The 22,483-nt window shown below is 37.8% G+C and overlaps 2 protein-coding genes across 2 annotated transcripts in view; both read right to left on the bottom strand.

Moving 5' to 3' along the window:
* The window catches only part of arhgap24 (Rho GTPase activating protein 24), a 23,818-nt gene extending 7,757 nt beyond the window's left edge, over positions 1-16,061 (bottom strand). The window contains 3 exon segments of the mRNA XM_077736673.1: positions 8,248-8,335; positions 11,623-11,838; positions 15,869-16,061. Of these exon segments, the coding sequence (XP_077592799.1) occupies positions 8,248-8,335; positions 11,623-11,823 (289 nt within the window). The 5' untranslated portion in view covers positions 11,824-11,838; positions 15,869-16,061.
* Positions 16,062-19,865: 3,804 nt separating this feature from the next.
* esm1 (endothelial cell-specific molecule 1) lies at positions 19,866-21,445 on the bottom strand. Its single transcript, XM_077737181.1, has 2 exons — positions 20,898-21,445; positions 19,866-20,363 (listed from the first exon to the last, which is right to left on the bottom strand). The coding sequence occupies exons 1-2, from the start codon at positions 21,202-21,204 to the stop codon at positions 20,143-20,145; spliced, it is 528 nt and encodes a 175-aa protein (XP_077593307.1). The 5' UTR covers positions 21,205-21,445; the 3' UTR covers positions 19,866-20,142.
* Positions 21,446-22,483: the final 1,038 nt, after the last annotated feature.

The following is a 22,483-nucleotide window of genomic DNA, read 5'->3' on the forward strand; positions in this document are numbered from 1 at the left end:
TAACATTGCAAAAAGACCAATAGAAAAAGATGAATTATGCACCATCAGCATCCAATGAAGAAATTGCCATTACCTGATGCTGAAGAGATCAACTGAGGCAATCCAAAGACAGGCAAACTACAAACAGTCGAGTGTACCATCTCCATTCCTTTACTTCCACTCCCGGTACTTCCGAGAGGGTTATTAAAGAGTGTCAACTTCTTAAGAGAGAATCCCTAATTTATGGACGGTGGCTCCGCACTGAAGACTGAGCACAGCTGAGAGAGTGTGAAAGAGAAAGGCAAGGAGGCGAGGTTTGTAGAGGGGGTTGGTGAACACACACACACACACAGAACACACACACCACACACAGCACACACACCAGCGCACGCCTCTCTTTAGCACAGTAACGGGAACAATGGGAAGATCTCGGCCGCGACCCCATAAGTAAACAAGGAAGGCCCATTCACACTGTGATGCTTCTCCAAACACTAATTTATATACCATGATGTCATCGATAGACTTTGCCAGGTTTTATTTGATAATCAATCTTGTATTCTGTAACACAGTTCTAAAAGAAGTTGTGTTCAGTTACATTATGAAACAATTATTTTTTATTTAAACCCATCCATTATTGAAAGTTCACTTTTTTGAGTCAATTTCTGGATATAAAGTACACCGACATGATTGTATGAAGTCCAGATGATCCATTAGAACTGGGAGGGTGGGTTGCCATCCCTCCTAGTTCAAATGGATTGGACCCCGACTCATATCAGTTCACAGCAGAAAAATAAAAAGAGGCACACGATAAAGACATCTATCTTCGTCAATGAGTTAACTTTTCAGTCTCCACTTTTCTCCCTGCTGAGCATAAATTCCCATCTAATAGCAGACTCCCCCCTTGCACCCGACCCCCCACGTGGATGGTATCAATAGTCGACAATATTACTATCAACTATCATGTGAACATTACCAGAGTCCCCCAAGAATCTTTCTGTTAGAGAACACAGACCCCATAGAGCGACAATGGCTATCCATTACCATCTGATCCTAAATGAGTACCAAAAAAGGGGGGATGAGGCCTGCGGGGTGTCTGCTTGACTGACCCTAAAGAGTAAAAAAGCAATCACGGCGCCTAAAAATGGTGAATAATTGTCTTCTCTGGCAAACATGATAGCTAAGCTTAGAATGTATACAAGTGTGGTTTGCCTACGTATGCGGAGGAGGGGTGACGGGGTCATCACGTTCAAGAGTGGTCAACAGGCTATCCGGGCAGCATCCGTTCTGTTTTCATGCTGAGCAAATAACAGACTGTGTGTGTTCTGCCAAGGCTGCTGTAAATACACTATTATGTAAGCCCAACTTCAGCAATAGGAACTGTCTGGTCAGAAGCTTGTGAGGGAATCAGATGACTATATTCAGACACTAGAAAGTGGAACTTCCGCTGACTATTATTCTGTCTTTTTGAAAGCGTCAATATTAACCTTGCTGATGTTTCAATGGGATTGATTACAATCATGTTTCATACAAATTTACACATTGAATCATTGCTGGAATTGCTACAATGTTAATGACTGACTGTTGCTTAAAAAGGCAAAGCATGGTGGATAATATGATAACAAGGAAAACAAATATAGTACGTACTGTAATTTTAAAATTCATACTGGCAAAAATTAGAACGTTTAATAGGGTAAAGTGACTATTTTTTGTTATTTAAAAAAGGTCACAGATATCACATTATGGATAACTTTATTCTTGGATAACTTTATTATTATTGGGTCATTGATTGTCATTAATGAGTTTTTTGTTACATTTTTCTACAATATTTAATATTATAAATGAATGTATTGTTATTAAAAACAAAACTAAAAACAGTTGGGACTCATATAACACTTTTAAGTTGATTTTTTGGCTATTTGTGTCTTTTTAATTTAGGGCACAGTGAAACTGTCATCACCATTAATTTACCAAAAAATTCAGCACCCAGGCTTGGATAGAGCAGAAACAAGCAGTTGAGTTACACACTAATATTTTCTAATATCACCTTTCAGCACTTGTGACTGCCCCGGGGGCTGATGAACACCTGTACTGCTCAAAGGTGAAATTTATCCCATTTTGGAAGCCCTTTTGAAGCCTTTTTTTCAAGTGAAGACCCCAAAGCCTTGATTTATTGCGACAAATTGCAGCACAATAGTAAAACACTTGGGCTTTTCTCTAGGGAAATCACAAAAAAAATTGCTGGATGATCAATTCCACAGTTTTGTTGATAAATGTGATGTGTTTTGGGGTTGTAGATCAACATCCCTTTCATCCACTGGCTTGATTTCATTTACTAAAGAACCTGTCAGCAAAGCACATTATTATGATAGAAAGAGATATAAATCTGACATTCATTACTCAACAGGCCTCATCAATTTATATTGCCATGTAGTGACTGACACATGGATTACAACAAAGCTCTGTACGCATTCTCGTTGTATTCTTTGACAAAGCTGTCCAAAAGTGTTATTAGCTGGATTTGAGCATTAAAAAAATGGGTCACTGTGGGGTTATAATCAGGATACAGACACTAATGACAACAAAAATGCTAGTGCTTGTGTCGGGTAGCCAAAATGGGCGTTGAACTCCAGCAACAGTTGACTTTTAAGGTCATGTGTTTTATATGTGGAAAGGAGAAAAGTACGCCAGCTGGATGGCTGTTTTTCTCGCTTCTTTTTTATACTTGGGATGAATTTTTATTCCTTTGGGTTAGACTACTAAAAGATACATACTTGGATTATACATGTGCAGTTTAGGACTTTATAGTTGTGAACTTATGTGATGAGAAACTTCTCATGTTATTTTAAAGTACAAAATGCATAGAACCAAATGAAATAGTTAATAAACAAGTGTGCAGACAACTCACACATCAACAGAGGAAACCCCCAAGGCAATTTGCTTAACCCGTTGATGTTTATGATGTACACCAGAGTCCACTAACCCTGACATTGAAATAAAATGTTTGGAATTTTGCAGAGAACCAGGGATTCTCAAATTACGGCAAGTTTGTATATGAAAGTGAAGCCTGATGATGTGTCACTGAACAAAATGACCTTAAGCAAGGCACTAGAGCATCAGCTGTGTGTATAAGTACAATCTAGAATGACCAAGATAAAGCTATAAGACTTTTATGCTTTAGTTTTCTCATCAAAACACCATTCAATGTCTCAAAACTGTCAGCATTACACAGAAAATTCAACTCCACTGACAATTATTTTTTGCAGATGTCTGCTGCAAGGAGTCCATTGACATCCCAGTGGGAAAATGACAAAACTAATGCATTAAAGATGCAAACCTGCAATAAAATCAAGCTATAGAATTAACCATTTCCAGACATAACCTAAAGGAGAAAGTATCAAATGCAGTTTTAAGATAAGAACACCACAAAATCTGTGTAACCGCCCTTAGAGATGATACGACGGCTTCTGCTCATCAGTCTGCTTCTAACTTTAAATAGTCCAAAGTCTAATTATATGAGCAATAAAACAGCCTCAGCTGGATGTAAAACTGTCTGCAGGCATAACTCAAAAAGACAGACCTGAGTTGCAGTTAAAGTCCATAGACTGCAGACATGGACGAGGCCCGTCGTTGCAGTTTTTGACCCCACTTCTTCATCGGATTCAATCCTGGACCACAAATGAACCCACTGCCTTCCGTCCCCACCACAAAACTCACAGTCCTTCCTTTCCTTGCAAATTGACGTCTTCAAACTTCATTGCAGCGCTTTGCTTCCTCAAGGTCAGGCCGAGGGTTAGCCTGCCTTCCCCTCAGGAAGTCATTCCTTCCCTAAAACTTTTTTTTATGTCCCGAGAGCGGAAAGAATGAACGAAAGTGGCGTACGTCGCTGGTCTCTGCGAGAAGTTGAAGGGGCGGAGAGGTTGGAAGCCGGTGCGGGGAAAAGAGGAGGGTGGGAACGAGAGCTGCAAGGGAGGGAGTCATGTCATAAATCGAGTAGCCCTCCCCAAAGTGCAGACCTGTAAGTCTGGCAGGCCAAGAGCAGGCATTTGGCCAAATGACTCATCCGCTGTGCTCTATAAATACAGACATGTGGGGTTCCGAAGCTGGAGCTTCTGCTACTGGTGGGCCAAGCCGGCGGAAGAAATTGAGCTTTCTTGCTCTCGGAGGAATCTTTTGGGTGACCTACTTACCCCCTTTTTCAATTTCCTCGAACATCCTTCGTCCGGCCTTCAGAGATGTTCCCATTTAAGAGAAATTTAGTGTCTAATAGACCTCCGCCAAGGAGCAATCATAATTTGGATCGATACCAAATTGGAGATATGTACTAATATCCTTTACATAACTGACTTCTGTATTTAACTTATTGATGATGACAGAAAAACTTTTAAAAACTTGGTCTAAGTAGTAAAATAACCCTCCTTCCAAACAACAACAACAATACTAACCTCCACATTAGTATTAATACTCTTTTGGCACTCGGACGTAAAAAGGAAACAGGGAGATGTCCAAATATTTATGTAGTTGAGTTTATATATCATCGGTGTAAACATTCAAGTGTCAGAGAAACATACGCAGCCAGATAGGCTGGTGCAGTGAAAATGTGGAGGGGGGAATACAAAAAGGCTCTAAGTGTGAGGGAAACTGTCAAGACCTATTAAAAGCATTTTAAATCTGGATTTAAAAAAAATATATATCAAAAATATACATGAACAGTTCCAATCAATGTCCTCTATTCTGTAAACAAATCAAGCAATATTAAGAATAGCAGGGCAGAGCAAGGAAATATATAAATATATTTTAGCAGTTTAATGAATGACAGGTTGTGACTGAGCATATATTAATAAGAATGCAATAGAGTATTCTGTAATTACATGTGTTGCAAGATGAGGTTAACTAGAAGCCACGTCTGCTTTGTTAATCAGAAGCGGCTGATGCTACAAAACCATTGCCGCCAGATACTGTATGTCTGAATCCTCCCCCAGCATGCCTGCTTGTAAATTTAATTTGTGCACCACACACATCTATACAAGAAAACATTCCACCCCCAAAATCAACTTCACAACTTGTCACCTTGGCTCATATTCAGCCTTCTGGATTTACAACTTGCTAATTAAATCCCTTCATCACTTCGTCTTCCTGCAAACATGTAGTTGCTGACTCCCAAAATGCATGTGTATACTTGTACTGTATACAAACATGTACTATATGGATTTGCATGCTATAAATTTACTGTAGGACATGGAATGCTGTCTTGAAGTACGATATTTTAATCGTCACTGACTACTGTACAGTATGTCTGCATGTAGTTCTGGGTTTGAAGTGGCTTTTTAAAATATATGTAATCATATTCAAAAAATTTTTTAAGCTTACCACACTGATCTGGGTAAGAGATAATATGTGCATGCAGACTTTCTATGAAAATATGAAATTTTGCTTATTTGAGTGCATCCAATCTTGTAAATAAAATTCAGTGGTGGCATGTGAGCTATTTAAAGTGACTTATTTATTCATCCATACTTGTGGTGTGACACTGAAACGTCTGTGGCACACAGTGATTGATATGCTTGACTGATTACAAGAACCAGGACTTCAATTCATTACTTTAAGCAGGACACATTTTATTACCCACTAAGACTTTCTAACGTGATTGAATTGTAAAAAAAAATCAAATCATGTGCCTTACTAGAGGATGTTCCTGATAATAAACATGGAAAATGTTGTTATCTTCCTATATAAACCAAGTACAATCATTAACTAGTTTGTGTATTCTACACTTGCATTAAAAATGCAAAAAAAAAAACCCCTCTTTTATGGATTCTTTCAGTAAAGATTTGCTTTCCTTTCCTTCTCAAGGTCAATTTAGTAGTACCAAATATGTCCACAGAGTGGCACCCTAGGCTTTCTTTACCCATTTACTGAATCACTCCAAACACAGGCCACAACTATGAGAAAATGATGCTTATACTTACTTATTTTAACCGACCTATAAGTTGAAACGACCACTCTGAAGGGACTTGTAACTTTCCAATCCAACCTCTCCCTGTAAACAGATTTTTACTGCTTGCCTACGCACGGCAATGTGCCCCACAAAGGCCTCTCATGGATCGAGGAATGGGAAAGGAATGGTGAGAAGGGTTTGGGGGTGCTTTTGGGACACAATGAACTCACAGGCACTTTTACTCAACAGTAAAAGAAAAATACTATTAGTGTCAAACACAACATGGAATAGTTCCTTTTCTAATAAATCGGATCTTTGGATTTGCATTTGGATATTAACTAGACATGGGCAAATAATGGAAAGTGTATATTGTTTCTTTAACCATCGACTTTGTAATGAAACAACCAGGTAAATTTATGTATAAAATAAAATACCATCATGCAAACTCATGTGGATGCAGAGATGAATGAAAATAAGCCCCCGGATTTGATGTTTAACAGTGTTACTGGCAAAGAACGAGTTAAAATGATAGATAAAACTGCCACTGGTTCGTGTTTTCTCAAGTTCAGAGATACCTGACATTCCTAGACGGATGAACTAGATAAAATGACTGACTAGCCCTGATGCTCCTCTGCAGACAGTTTCAGTGGGGGACTCAGATACATTACATATATGCACCAAGATAGATCCAAATCGTGCATCTTTAACACTGATATACACCAAGAATTCAACTGTGATAGAGCCTAGTCAAGCCAGCGTATCATTAAGGCATCCAAATGCCAAAAAATGACTACTGAACAAAATTCATGGGTTGGAGAAAAAGCATTTGGAATAAGATGCGTGTTAAGTTTGGTATTATGCAAAGATAATGTACACATTCAATGTCTTTCCCATTTTAGATCAACATCTGGCTAACTTGTTCCAACATGAATAGAATGTCACAGTTTCCCCGCAGACAGTTACAGACGGGATTGACTCTTCAATTGGAATATAAATCCAAACATTTGTTTCTTGGGAACCCCGTTATCCTCTAATAAACTCTGCACATATTCAACACATAACCAGAAGTAGAGAAAAGATTAGAGGAATCTGCACAATTGGGAAGAAAAGTGTCAAATATGTGCAGGTGCATTTCTTAAACTTTTTCAAAAACTTTGCTAAAAGAGACACAAAATTCAGAGCCAAGTGATTCCAGCCCTAAGGCGACATCGGGTTGCCAGACAACAGACGTCTCTGTACGACTTTCTCCCTTTTCCTCGGAAAGTCATCAGCATACACCCCCGCCGCCCTCATCACTTCTAGCTCTGTGTTCAGCACGGCTGCAGAGCAGTGGAATAAATGTGTTGTGCATTTTCCTTTGGTTGCCACTTTTCTAAGACTTCTTTATTCACCTCCTCATAACAAGACATATTTTCCGGATTTGGGATGGCGTAAACAAGCCGTGGTAGTTTGCAGAGGGAGGAGGAACTGAAAGTGGGCACGCAATGCAAAAAAACCAACCAAAAAACGGAATCATAAAAAATACTACATGACAACAAAGGCGGGTTAACATACAGGTCATGGTAAAACTATCAGGTTTCAGAAAGGTATGGAATTAAGAGGCTGTAAAATTCAATGGAAGGCAGAATTGAGGGTAAAGATGTCAGTTTTTTTGTAGATTTGTTGAATTATATCCTCAGTAGCTTTCTTACAATGTTTAAAAGATGTGTCTAACAGTACTGGTCACAAAGATTTTAGGTGTGGCCTTGTGCAGTTTCACTTCCATACCAAAAGCAATAAACAGAGTAGAAACACACAAAACTGAGCATTTCAAGGTTTGAAGAAGACATTGTTGCCCATTCTATAGAGCAAAATGACTAATTTTTTTGGTAAATTACAAAAAACAATAACCTAGAATCTATAATAACATTTTGTACAATGGAAAATAGATTTTAATCCTTTGCTGCCAAGACTCCCAGTTAAAATAATGATGACATTCCCTGATCTAAACTCTTGCAAAGTTGACCCAATGATTTTTGGCTTAAGAACAACACTCTTTGTAGGAGGAAATGTAGCAATACTCAGACAAGGATGTGAAGTTTAACACTTGACACTCACTTCTGACACACTCTTGTACTGAAATCTATAGGACAGTTCAGCATAACCTTATGTGCTCTTTATTCAACCATCATTTGATTTAGAAAGTGACATGAGTCATCCTCTAATTGCAATTCAAATATTCAGTCTATCTTACTGTGTTCTTTATACTGGACAAACAAAGACCTTGTCCATTTCTCAATAAATGCCATAATTAATCAACTTTATAAAATGACTTGTATGGTATTTTGTCCTACCTGGAATGACCTCAAAGAGATATTTTCCTGCTTCATCGCCGCTGCTTGGATGCTCTATAACTTTGTTGCCAGGTAGAAAAATGGCTCCCTGCGGAAAAAGAACAAAACAATAACATTTCAATCCCACGCTGTGAGAGTTTTCAACCCGAACAGTCAGAATTAAATTCTGGTCTACTTTATAGTCATTTGGACTGAAGTGTGAGTTGTTTAAAGACCCCATAGTGTCAAATAGATAGAGGTCATTAGCAAGGTTCATGGTAATGCAGACAAGCTGTGGGTCAGCGACAACATTAACAGGATCAGAGGGGAGTCTGAGTTTTAGACACTTTAATAGGTTGTAACTGTGACAACCGGGAAGTGGTGGAAATTGTACCTGAGGTTACAGATGAGGTGAACTTAGAAGAAAGGGTCTGTAAAGGGGTTAAGGGAGAAGTGGCATGTTTCATGTGGCCGGTCATCTACAGAACTGATGTTTTTTGCATTTAACTTTCATTATGGCTGCTCTGTTAACAAGAGATGGCTTCAATGCATTCACAAATGTGTCTTTTAGTCCTAGTTTAGCTATAGTTTTAAACCACAATACCCACTGAAATCCTCCGTGGTGGCCTTTTGTTCACGGATTTTAAACCGGACCACGAAGACCAAGCTTTTATTTTAAATGTCTGTATATTGTTCCAAAGTTAGGAACAGTCATTTAAAGGGGAATGTTGTAATGATAATGTCCCGAAATACAAATGCGGGAGACAAAACTTGTGTTTAAGGGATGTTATGTATTGTAACGTGGACATTTTTAAGGGCGATAAGTGCGAAATGAATCTGGCTGAGTCATCCCAAAGAAGGAATTATTTGCTTTTAAATCTTTAAATATCCATAACATGTTAGCCACACAAAACCAGGATTATCAGGATGGAAAAAAATGATGCGTCAGACATTTTACAGGATAATATTGACTTGAATAATATGGCTAATGTTACACCTACTTCGGGATATGTTTTCAGGATGTAGTCCTGCCAAGGACATTTTTTTAATTACAAGTTGCAGACAGAAACGTATTACTAGGCGTGCTTGAAACGTGAGTCATTGGTAATTAGTTACTGGCTGGTTGATCTCCACTAAGGACCATTATTTCCACTAATTACTGGTGTCCAAACTCAGTGGTCTTGCAGTGTCAGGAAGTCAAACCCACTTGGAGTTCTGAAGATGTCAGTGAGTCGCTGATTTTCCTGTAAATAGTCATTGGGAAAGTAGTACTCAAAATGTGGTTGAAGAGTGTTTCTCTTTTAGTTGTCATTGACTGTCAGAACTCAAAATTCAAAAGGGGTAATGATGAGTTTTGGTGCAATATTCTTGTGCACTGTGTTAAGTGAAAAATCCTTGTATTCATCCTTTTTTAAAAGAAAATGTCTTTGATGTATTTAACGAGACCTCATTGAGTGCCTTGTCTCGCTCAGTGTCTTATTTAACCTTGTTAAAAGTAGAGAAGAAAATAAACTCATTAAGTCTTAGAGTGCTTTTTTTGATTTTACTGTTTTATGGATTCTTTTCCTTGTAAAGCCAATGTAGGATAAAAGAGGTTTTGACATAGGTGTCTTTACAGAAGACAAGATGCTCACTCAAGCATAGAGAGGAATTTCAAAAAGATGTCTGATTGGTAGCAACATATTATAGGATTTTTGGATAAAGAAATAGTAAGTGGGTGGTTGGCACTTGAAAATCCAAAGGTAGAAAAAGTCCTGATTGAAAATCCGTAGAAGTAAAAACAAGATCTGTGGGAAGAATTCAGAATAAAACAATTGTTCAAAGATTCCATTAGCTGAGCTGTTCCTACCTGAGCTCATGAAAATGTATTTAGAAAACAGAACACGAATGAATCTGAGTCATAGTTTATGGGATGCAGAGACCTTTTAACAGTGGTGTAACTGCATTTGGGCTACGTGCGTGGAATTATGCAGAAACAAAATGAAAGACTCTTAGTCTGTGTGCTTATGCAAACTGGCCTTGTCATAGGATTAATGGGACCCTATGTTATAGCATCCACTGATGACAAGCTCATTGAAGGTCAAATAGTGGTTTTATTATTTCATTGTGCAACATAGAATAGAATTCAATACAGCAAAATGTCAAGGTCAATCAGAACATTTTTCACCACACAAGACACTGTCATGTTGTGTAAAATTTTCAGTTGAAATGTATATAATTTAACTAACTTATTTCATAACAGTAGTGCAATTCATTAGTGAGGACACACTACAATATTTTATATGCAATCATCCGGGCATCTGATAAAAGCCACCATTGTTTATGCCCCGCATACGATGAAATTTGAGTGTAAGTGACGCCAATTCGGCGGACGAGTGAGGGCAAGCAGATGGCATGTTGATGCTAAACCCACACGTGCCGTTACCCTACGCATGCTTGTGACCTCGCGCTTCCATCAGACTGCCATTCTTGGGATTCCTCACGTTGCTCTGAGAGGTTTGGCTGAGTATGGGGGACACAACACGACCCCATGCAGTGACAATGGCTTCTCGCCATTTGTTATTGTCAAACACCTGAGTGCAATGGGTGATTCCCTAAGTCACGTCAGTGTGTAGACTGTTAGTCATTGTTTATCTTTAGGTCATGACTCTATGGCCAATAACATTATGTAAAAGCTGCACCACCAGTTTTGCTATGAAAATAAATATATTACTTTGTGATTGATGGATTGGTGATCAGTATGGCGTCAAGACAGGAAACGATATACATAGCTAGATACTAAATAGGACTTATGCTCTTGCATCAGTCAAGGAAGCATGTCGGGAAAAATAAGTTTTGGTGAAAAAAGCAATTGGAAAGTAGTATCGAGTCTTTGCTTTTCACATTTTGCAAAAACGAGCTGTCTTTTTCTGTGTTCAGTCTTTGCATACTTGCTAAAAGTGGCTGCCTAGTTACAGTCACTAAAGAGATTGCCTCGCTGCTGTCTGTGTGAGTAACTGGCCTCTTGGCTCAAATATTCCCTGATAGTCAAACAATGATTTGAATGGGAGTCTAAGACAAGACTTACCACAAAATGTTTTATATCTCACATATTTGAAAGGAGCTAATTTCACTTTAAATCAAAGCTACACGAATCACATCCGATATCCTTTTAAAATGAAGTTCTAGTGAGTCCAAAATGGGCCTGCTTCATTCTTTGAAAGACCAAGGCCATTCAATGTTATACACTGCCAATAAATGCATGCATCTTGATTACTGAGATAGATGCATATATTTCCCATGCATACAATATAATAGAATTGCCATGCAATTTATTCCTATTAAAATGAAACAGCAGATGTTTAAAGAAGCAAACTAAGAACCAGATAGCCTGAATTATTGAGTTAACGACCATACCAGAGATTTGCTCTCGTCCTCGTCCTTGTAGTAGATGAGCTGGTCACCTCGCAGGACAAACCAGCGGCTGTGCCACGTCTTGACGAAACCACCTTGCTTCTTTAACCACCCACACTTGATGACACCGTGCTTCCCATGGTGGTCCTCTGCATTGGTCTGACACCCACTTTGCTGGGGTCCGCCATGGGACTGATCGTCCATCACAGCAACCAGAACCTGCCGAGAATCCATTGTATGTAAATATGAGTGACAGAAGGTGAAAATATCCCTAAAAATGGCGATTTTTGATACATCCCACAAACATTTGACCACTTTGTGTTTCTAGACTTATTTAGTCAAAGTTCCAGATCTCTCACGCTCATTTTAAATCAACACATTGTTGCATTTATTTAGCAAAACCTGCTAAAAGTCTGCTGACATCAGCTTTAAAGTCTCTGTGACTGTGGCTAAGCTGCATTTGGGGAGAGTCCAAGCAAACCACAAGGCCAGATGACGACCATATGCAGAAGCCCAGAAGTGCTTCCAAATTGCAGTGGAACAAGTGGAGCAAATAAAAAGACAAATACAATAATAATAAAAGTGCAGAATTGGTTGCTGTGGTAACTACCAAACCAAAGCCTGATATTTTTTTCCCATCTAATGAATGTTAATAGCATCCTGCTGACGGAAAAGAAGAAAATCAAATACGAGGAAATCCACTTTTGGGGGAAAAAAGAAGAGAAATATACTATGCTTGAAAAAGGAAAAAAATGCATAAAATAGATCTGACATATACATGCATTCAATGTTGACTGTATGTCTTAAAAAAGCTTGTAATTTAAAAAAAAAATATGTCCAGAAGATTATGCTTTAAAGTATGTGAATTATCAAATAAAAAATGTGACATTTAAAAATGCATTGCTTGCATATGCAATGGTAGATTATATACTACATTTGGGGCTTTTTCCAGTAAAAAAAACATCAAGGTCAATCGTTTTAATAAAAGAAAAGGCTTGTATGAAATTAAATATACTATGGTAACACTACCAAAACATTCTTTGTCATTTAGAATAACAAAAACATGTTATTTTTGGGTAAATATGAATCTGAATCAAAAAGCCAACATACACTACAAGGACTCTAGTAAAATGGCAAATACAGGTCGCAAAGCTCTCCTATTTCTTGTAAAAGAATTATGATTCAGATTACAAGGGCTCTTCCTGGTAATAGATTTATCAATCCGAACACAATGTGACACATCTCTCTACTGAATTATTTATCAAAGTCATATCCTTTTCGTTCTGCGAATATTTATACTTAAAAAAAAAGATCCTGGTAGCTGAGACAGTAAGTATTTTTTGCCAAAACCGCTCATAAGTGAAAATGTGACAAAAAAGAAGAATGGAATGTGTAACCACAGGAAGTTGTATACAAAACGGCCTTTTCCAGACCATGAGGTTGAAGGTACAATTTGAAAGGGGCTAATTTGGACTGAATTTAGCTTGGTGCAGTGGGCTCTCTTCCGTCACGTCTCGTTTGGGGGGGAGTAGATGACTATGAGACAGTTTGTTTTCAGCATTGAGGCCCAAGTCTGGTCTACACTCAGCTGTGGTGAAGAAAATGCAACGAGGCCTTTGACATTCCAAAAAGGTCTCGTTTGAGGAAGAAAAGGCCCACACATGCTGCCCTATAAACTATCCAAAACAAGCACTGCACATACATTGCAGTACATACAAAGATGTTGATTCACATTGAGCACTGGCGCCTATCCCAGTTGACTAATGGCAGTTTTACATTTTAGAAAAAGTCAATGTCTTCCTTATATATTCTTTCCCACCACTAACATGTACATAGAAGACAGAGGTGTCAAATTTGGAGTCAATTCAAATAAGAATAGTTTGGCTTCAAGGTCACTTAATAGCAAAACCTGTATTGGAAACATTGCTTGCCAGTGCTGTAAACCCCTTCAAATATCCCTCCTCCTACTTTGGAGTCTTGCACATAGGGCCCCTGTGACCCACATGTGTTAAAGACAAATATAACCCCCCGGTTACCAAAGCTGCAAGCTTGGAGAACAGTTTGCTCCTCCTAAGTTGGAGAGAAGGAAGTTCTTCTTAGAGGATGTAAAAGAGGAACTGGCTTGGTGTGGAAGTATCGCACAAGTAACGCCACCTCGGTCAGCATAGACAATTAGATTCTTGCATGATTTAATGTCAGATGGGAGAACTTCTTATGGATTTATCGTGTTGGTCTGAGATCAGTCACTACAACCCACGCTGTGAGTCACCGCGTGATTGCAAACAGCACATGATGTGATGTGAGAACTCATAAGGTTTGAGTCTTTTTGGGGATAAATGTTAGCTGATGAATCACATGTGGCTCCCCCGCCATAGTCTAAAAGACAGATGTGTTTTTTTTTTTTTGTAATGATGCAAGCAATCACTACTCTACTACGATTAGGTCTTTGGCCATAAAGAATGAGTATTAAAAACATCCTACTTAGTACTCCAAAAATCCAAATAGCACTACAAGTCTTCAAAATGTCAACAATAAAGAAAGTGGAAGAAAGTTAATGCAGAACTTGCAGCTGCCATTGATGAGGCAGAGGTCTGTGAGATAGGTCAAGCTCAAAATACTTGCTATTGCCACAAAGGACTTTCAAACAACCCAACATATGAACACAGATTATACCCTCAAAACTGCATTGGTCACATTTGTAACATTATCTTCCTCAAATAGCTACAAAACTACCACAAAAAAGGTTCAAAAATAGTTACTTGTACAATATGTTCCACACACCTAATCCAACTTTGCCGCAGTTTCCGTGACCTGGCTAATAAACAGCTATCGTGGACCCGAGAACAGCCGAGTAGAGCAGCTGACATGGGCAACCCGATCCTGCAGCTTTCTAGCAGCAACTTGCGATCACTGCACACATATTCCGGGCACTGCGGGGTCACCATGTGCCTTTCTTGCAGGGTAAAAAGAATGACATAGGGTCTTATTGGGACTATATAACTCTTACAACAAACCATTTTGATTAAAGTAACCAGGAAAATGTCTTGGGAAATTAATAATTACCAGAGAAAACGTGTCAGGTTTGTTATACTGACTCCCAGCAGGCCCACCTACACTAAGACAAATGAAAAAGTCTCACTTGCTGGGAATATTGTTGTATAGTCATTTTACTGTACATTTCACATAACAATGGGTATGTGGATAATGAACAGTTGCCCAATTAAGAAAGTTAAAGATGACCAATTGAGAGAGATTATTCAGCATGAGGAAATATCTGTTCTAATCCACCTTCAAGAGGAATTAGTGTCAAGAATACATACTTTGGATGACTAGACAAGACATTTCAATTGAAGAACATCCTTGAGCACTCTCAAATATGCTCTGGAATCTTAGCCTATATGATATCTCGAAGGAGTTTAGGTATCACTGTTGTACATTTCGTGTCCATCAATAAATAATGGACAGAAGAAAGTCTATCATAAAGCTATGCTCTATCTATACTTTTTGAAATGTTGCTATATCAGCACATCCCAATTGGGTCATGTTAGGATGCCATTGGAGACTTGAGGACCCCTGTGATCGTCATGACGATAAGGGGAAGGAATATTCAATGAATGATGATAAGTACATTAAATGATTGAATTATTGGGTTGATTTACTTCAAATTATTTACACTACTAAAAATAGCACTACTGTATACATACATCAAAATATAGTTACTATACCATATCATTTACATTTGTAGTTCAACCAATTTTATCAATTATAATTTTTGGGGGGATTATTTTAAAGCATATTGTACCCCAAATTTACTATTATATGACATAAACATAACTTGCAAAAATTATGTATACTTTTTGTCAATACAGTGATAATATAGAAAGAATCACAATAAAATAACAACACAAATTGTTCAAATACATTATAAATGTTATTGATGATTGAATCACAGTTGATTGCACCCCATAAAAATCTGCCCACCAACAAATGGCTATAAACATTTGAGTTTGTAAAATAAAAAAAGTATTTATAATCAAAGTTGTGCTCCTTTCCTTAATAATATAACTCTCATTATGATGCATTGCAGTCTAAACAACAACCACAATATTTATCATGTCATACCTCCAAAACAAATGATGATTATACTTGCTAGACATCCGAATAAAGCATCTACCTTTATAACTCCCACACTAAAAGACAAATGACACACCACTGAATCCACTCAATAAAAACAAAGCATATCACTCACCTATCTGATAACCAACCAGGTGTCGCTCTCCAAATAAATCCAGTGCGGAATGACAGCCGGTGACAGGAAGATAAGCGGAAGAAGGGGGTTGGAAAAAGAAAATGGAGATAATGTTCAATAGCCTACAGTTGTCGAGTTGCCCCGACTCACTGTGTAGAGTAATGTGTCCACAAGTTCAACTCTCACAACGAGTGCATGCTGAACCACTCTCTCTCCAAGAGGAGGAGTTCACTCTTACACACACACACACACACATGCACACAATTACACACTCACACTACGGCCTGACACTTGTATATTCCTTACATCAGCATCCAAGTCTATTTTCTTAAAATATGCAACTTTGATGCAATATAATGTCATTCTTAATCAATATAAAGTACAGGTATGCAGCAAAACCAATGTTTATTGGATGACCCTGTGAACACTTTGGTGTGAGTTTGCTAAATACACAGAAAAGGGAAGAGGACATATTTTGTTTACTCGTGATCTGTCTGAAGAATAGTGCATGCAAAGTGTCTGTGTTATTTTGGTAGGCAATGTTAAAAGACTTGATAGACAATTATTGGAACAGTGTAGGCTAATTAGGTCTAAGAAACAGGTCTAAATTGATGTAATTTGACACACTTATGGATTTTAATGCAATAACTCCCATTCATTTTAATGCTATGCCAAAGAATATAGGACATGGGCCACTCAGAAGTCAAATGACAGGCTAAAATGAAAAATATCATTCACATTTTAGGTGGAAATTTGGAATTTTGTAAGCTAAATTAAGGGTAATAACTTAATTTAGACATGCCAAAGACTGTCTTTATCTTTTAAGGTTGTGATTTTAATAAACCTTGGTGTTGGGGGAGGTCAAATTCATCTCTCCACACGTTTTCATTTTATTTTCAAGATGTTGGATGTTCAGCATAAGATTCTGACCTTGTGAATAACAAGCTGTAAACTAAATGGAGATGCATGCAGCGACTCCCATGAGGGCCGCCTGTGAGATTGGGGATAGTGCATAAGATTAGACGAAAGGAATCTTCACAGATGGCGGATATGGGAATTAAAACGGGCTCGACGGTTCTTCTGTTCTCATGGCCCTTCAAGTACATGGTTGGGACCCTGGGTGACATCTTTGGGGGTCTTTGGACAGGACTGGAATGAAACATAAGCAGTAGAAAAACTGATTGGTTTTCCAAGTCACTGTCCTTGGAAAAAAATAACACTTTGACCCTTTTACGTGCCCAATCTAAGTAATTATTTTTCCTACTTTTTATGTAATTGCAACGTCCATTCCAAATGAGCAAAACTTTATGTTTACAATGTTGACAGCCTAGATTCCTTTGAATCACCAAGTCCATTTTATTTTGACATCAACTCATGTGCATTATTTAAAAAGTATGTATTGTGTTTGGGAAAATCAGGTGAAAGATCTTAATATACTACTACTAAGTATTATGGTTCTTTCTTCTGCTTTGTACATGTAAATATTCAAAATAAAATGGCTAGGCATAAAAAAATGAGTTCATAAAGGTTAAAAAATGTCTCTCTCAGGTCAACATTGCCTCTTGGTGGCAATATCTAATATTACATTGACACTTAGTAGCAGCTCAATTTGTAAAGTTTTATAGGCTACTGGATGTTTGCCATCAAATACAGACAAAGTTAATATGAAGTTGATCTGAAAATAACATTATGTTGTGGTTTGATAGAATTTCTAATTATTAATACAATTTTAGTGAGGACACTGCTCCAGATGTCCAGTAGATAGCAGTATATTGTAAACTAAAAATATTGCATGTGTTTTGAGTTTCTACAATTACTACTTATGGGATAAAGAACTTACTATTATTCATCTTAATTATTTAATGTTGACTAAGCACACATATTTACACCACAAAGTGGAACACAATTCTTTAGTCATCTTTATGATTTGTTTCTCAATACATGAATTATGTTTCAGGACAAGAACTGAAAAAATGCAAATACTCAGAACACATCAGTCCTAAAATTATGAGATATGCAATAATATTACTATTTATAATGCTTTATTTGGAATGCAATCCGGATTTTTTATCCTAAATACAAAGACATGATTATTTACTTTGACCAATCATTCTGCCCAATACTGAACCCTTCATTTGTATCTTTCCCTTTATACATTTTCCATTCACACTCAACTAAGTTGTTAACCAAGTTGTTAACTAATTTAAATTGTTTTACTTTCCTTTTATCTCTGTTATCTAACTTCATTTCCTGGGGCCACAGAGTTCACTAATGAGAACAAATACTTGCTCTCATAATAGTGTTTGCTGTTGGTAAAAACAGCTCATGCAGGCGGGGCAAGACTGTAAATAGCAGGACATGTATTTGCAGTAAATCAGTGTTATTTACACCTTTGTTTTAGCGCAGGCGGAGGGAGGTGTGACGTGCTGGGGGAGTCACATAAAGGGTATTTCTCACCAACGCTTTCCTGTTATTTTCCTTCCTCGTTATGCTCCTTTTGTTTGTTTGGATGCGAGAACTCGGAATGTTGTCTCTCAGGGGAACGGACGGGAACGTTCCTAACGTTCCGGTCAGTGCACTGCCCTTGAATATCTGTTAGCGTATTCGACACCTTACAGGTAGCAGTTATTTTAGTCTAAACATATCCAAAACCAAAAGTTATAGTAGTACCTTAACTAAAACGGAGTTGAGTTTATCCAGTTGCAATATGTGGCTTAGAATATATATAAATATATAGACATTTTTATCTTAATTTGTGGTTATAAATTGTAATTTGAAGCTTTTTTGGACTTTTACAGTTAGTGGTAAATGTGCTATGCAGTAGCAATGTATTCTAGTGCATATTTGACATTTACGTTTAATGAAAGATGGGCCAAATTTGGCCCACAGGCCTCAGGTTGATATTCACGATTTAAATGGTCAATGAACTGAAATGTTTTTTTTTTTTGGCCCAAATATCTCATATATTTGGAATTTTCTTTTTGATTGAAGTAAAGGGTCATTGAAAATGTCCTCTTGTGACTTTCACAAGCCGGCAGGGGACATTTTTTTAGTGTGTGCGTATTCGACCCCCAAAAATTCCAAAGCTTTTTCAAAGTGTCATTTGCTCTTGAATTCCCAGCCAAAGCAGACACAACAACAACAGGAAGAAGGGACATTTTCACAGGTGTCAGGAAGTCCAGGAAATAAACACGCCAAATGCGACACAAACATTTTGGGAAGTGTTTCAAGTGTCTGAGGTCAGACTCAAATGTTGTTATTGTGAAATTTAACATTTTTTTTCATACTAACCCCTAACCAGTCACAAATAGTATTTCATATAGTATTCTGACTAATATTTTAGTCACGGAATACAAATTGAACAGAATCATTCATCAATGGTGTGTGTAGTATCTACACTATTGGTGACTGCTAAATTAAATATGGCCATTCATATTCAGGATCAGTTTACCATAATCCATAACATATTTGCCAAGTTTAAATCTTTAAAAATTCATGAAACATTGTGAAATATTTCAGGGATTTACTTTTATTTGTTAAACGACACATCTTAGTCCGTGGGTGGAATCTCGTCTGACCCGCATCTCGGTTGTTTTTGGATTGTTCAGGTTGTTATCATACTTTATACCTTACTACTGTATAATCAGTAAACTTTGAAGGAATTTAAAGTTTGAAAGAATTAGCACACTTCTATTTGTATTTGCCATCTTGGCCCAGATGCCCATTTTTAATACACTGGGTTTAAAAATACAGCATTTGAATCATAAGGGACACTCCTGACACAGTTCAATTCAGCACCATGGCTGCAGAAATCCTCTCCTAATGCCATTGTCATAAGTATAGATTCACAAATTATATTTGACGTTCTTCTAATGTCCGTATTGGTTCAGGAATATATAGTCGAAGTAATTGTGATGTACTGAAGCAAAAGGGACAATAAAAAAAGAGAAAACAGTCACTGATAACTTTGGTTTATTTAGTTTTAACACAGTTTTTTTTCATATGTACATCTTTTATACTGTACAGTACAAATACAATTGCAATGAATGACATATATTACTGTGACACTATAAAAAAGTATACACCTTATTTTCTCAAGTAAAGGCTCACTATACATTTGGAAAATGAGTATAAAAAAGATATTAACTGTATAAATAAAAATCAACATGCAGTCAAGAAGTTAATAATAAAATTAGAGCTGTCTGTTGACTTATAAGTTAACGCTACATTACCACTGACTGAGTGATTAAATGAGTGAATTATGGATTGTACTCTCAGCGTGGGTTAAGTTGCCTGGGTGCATTGGGGATGTTTGGTGCTGAATCCTGAACTTCTCCAGAGCCTTCCTCTTCACCTTGAGGCTCTGTCTTGAGAAGACTGGCCAGTTTAGTGATGAATTGAAGGGTTAGACAAGCCCCTGTCTCCCTGTCGCACAGGCCACCTTTGCAGCTGCATGTTTTGCGGCATTCCATGCCGTAGGTGCCATAGTGGCAGTCTGGAAAAAAGAAAACATAATGATGAAATCCTAATACTATACCCTTCATGTATTTAGAGTAAAATATTTGGATTTGTATTTATAATAATGGGATAGGCTGCAGCATACTTGGCAACCGCGGTACGGATAATGAATGAATGCACAATCTATACATAAATGTTATTATAAACAGCTGTTTTTTTTACTTTAGGATATAATTTATGGCATTTCTAATATTTGAATGACATATTTGAAAATATAACACATATATATAGAGATAAATATGTATATACATAGCTATTTATCCCTCAATATATATACATGTATGTATTTATGGTTGTAATATGAACTAAACAATGAATTTTGAATTCACTGTTAAACAAATATCTCTCATGATATTTCTATGCCTCTCCACCAAACTGACTTTGCATGTTAAATGACCAATATTTCTAGAGTTGGGGCATCAGAGGACTAATTTCACCCCAAATAGGAATTTACTTGCATGAATATGAACATAAGACCATGCATAGCAACGTGTCCCCTGTTCAACGTTACCTTTGCAAACGCCATATTCATCTCCGTAGTCATCCTCATCTTTATAGAACTCGCAAAAGAGGCCCGGTCCACACTTGACGCCGTGCATGCCAGACACGGTGCGGTAACAGTGCTCCCCTCTACCGGCGCTGCACACCGGGCAGCATCCGCAATCGTCCATCACAGTGCGCGCGCAACCGGTCGTGCGACCGCATCGCTCCGCGTCGCACCTGTCCGGACAGTTAACTGCGTACTTGATCCCGGATCCCCACGCTTGGACACCGTGGACCAGCAATGAAGACAACACCGTGAGGAGCAGCAGAGACATGGCAGACGATGATGGAGGGGAGATCGACGGTGAAAATCAGAGCAGGATCAGGTGAGGCGAGGTTCGTGTGGTGTGAACCCAAGTGGGAGTGAGGAGGCGAGCATCGACCGGAGAGCTTTTCATGGCATCCCAACAAGTTTGTTTTGCACTTGGCTTTCGTCAATTTCCTCATTCCGCAACTGTTTTTAGAGATCCGGCGTGGAAGTGCTTTGGATTAGCACCGAGTCACCATCCAGGAACTGAACTCATGCCACAAGTTATCTTTGTTTTCTTTTTTTTTGTAGGGGGCGTTGACGTCATCGGGTCAGATGAGCTTTTGACAGTGTTGCAACATGATGGTTCCATTTTTTACTTGTAAATACATTATTTTGTTTTGATTTGTTTGCATTTAACAGCAATTTCATATTGTTTCTTAATTTGTCATGCTCAAGCATTATTTAGAGGTCTGTGATGCCACTAAATGAACAATATTTATTCCAGTTTTGCAGGTAATGTGTCACAAAACTGTTGTTTTGATTATCCAGCTGCATCCGGTGAAGAAAAATGACCCTTTTTGATATATAATGAATAACAAGAAGGCAGTGGGGAAGAGGAATAATGTCTCTTAACTATTTAGAATGTCATAAATGGGGGCTCTCATAATGATATGAACTCTGAACATTGTCAGTACTTTGGCTGGGCAACTCCAGAAATAGTTTCTTTTTCTAAAGGCACTTTGTTCTTTATTTGCACATTGTTTATACTGAGTTCTGACTTCCACATGATGGAAATTCTGTTCTCAATTGCAAATTAAGTTGGCTGAACTACTACAGTTTTGTAAAACTGAACAGTCTGATTTCCAACTGCAGAAAACATTTGGTTCGGATGACTGTATTTCTGCATATAAGTTTTATGCAAACTCTGCATGTCTTCATGGTTTTAATGATTATAACAAACTCGAGAAACATATGCAAAAATGTACGAGGGTTGCAATATTTTTCCTCTGTTAAAGCTGGACTGATAGATGCAAGAAACAGTAAATGGAATCTACAATTGTTATTTTATTTTAAATATTGCAGAAAGAGTACCCCCCAAATGTTAGATAACCTGTTCATGTACATGAGTGTGCAAAAAAATTAAATAAAACAAACAAAAACAATGCACATGTGTCATGTGACACATGGTACTAATTACCATGTGGTATGCATGAAAAAAAATCCACCGTCTCAACACGTGTCATCAAGACATGAATTCACAAGGAAGAAATGCAAAACTCACAAGCATGATGATGATCATAACG

This window comes from Stigmatopora nigra, chromosome 17 (genome assembly GCF_051989575.1).
Source record: "Stigmatopora nigra isolate UIUO_SnigA chromosome 17, RoL_Snig_1.1, whole genome shotgun sequence".
Classification (NCBI taxonomy): Eukaryota; Metazoa; Chordata; class Actinopteri; order Syngnathiformes; family Syngnathidae; genus Stigmatopora; species Stigmatopora nigra.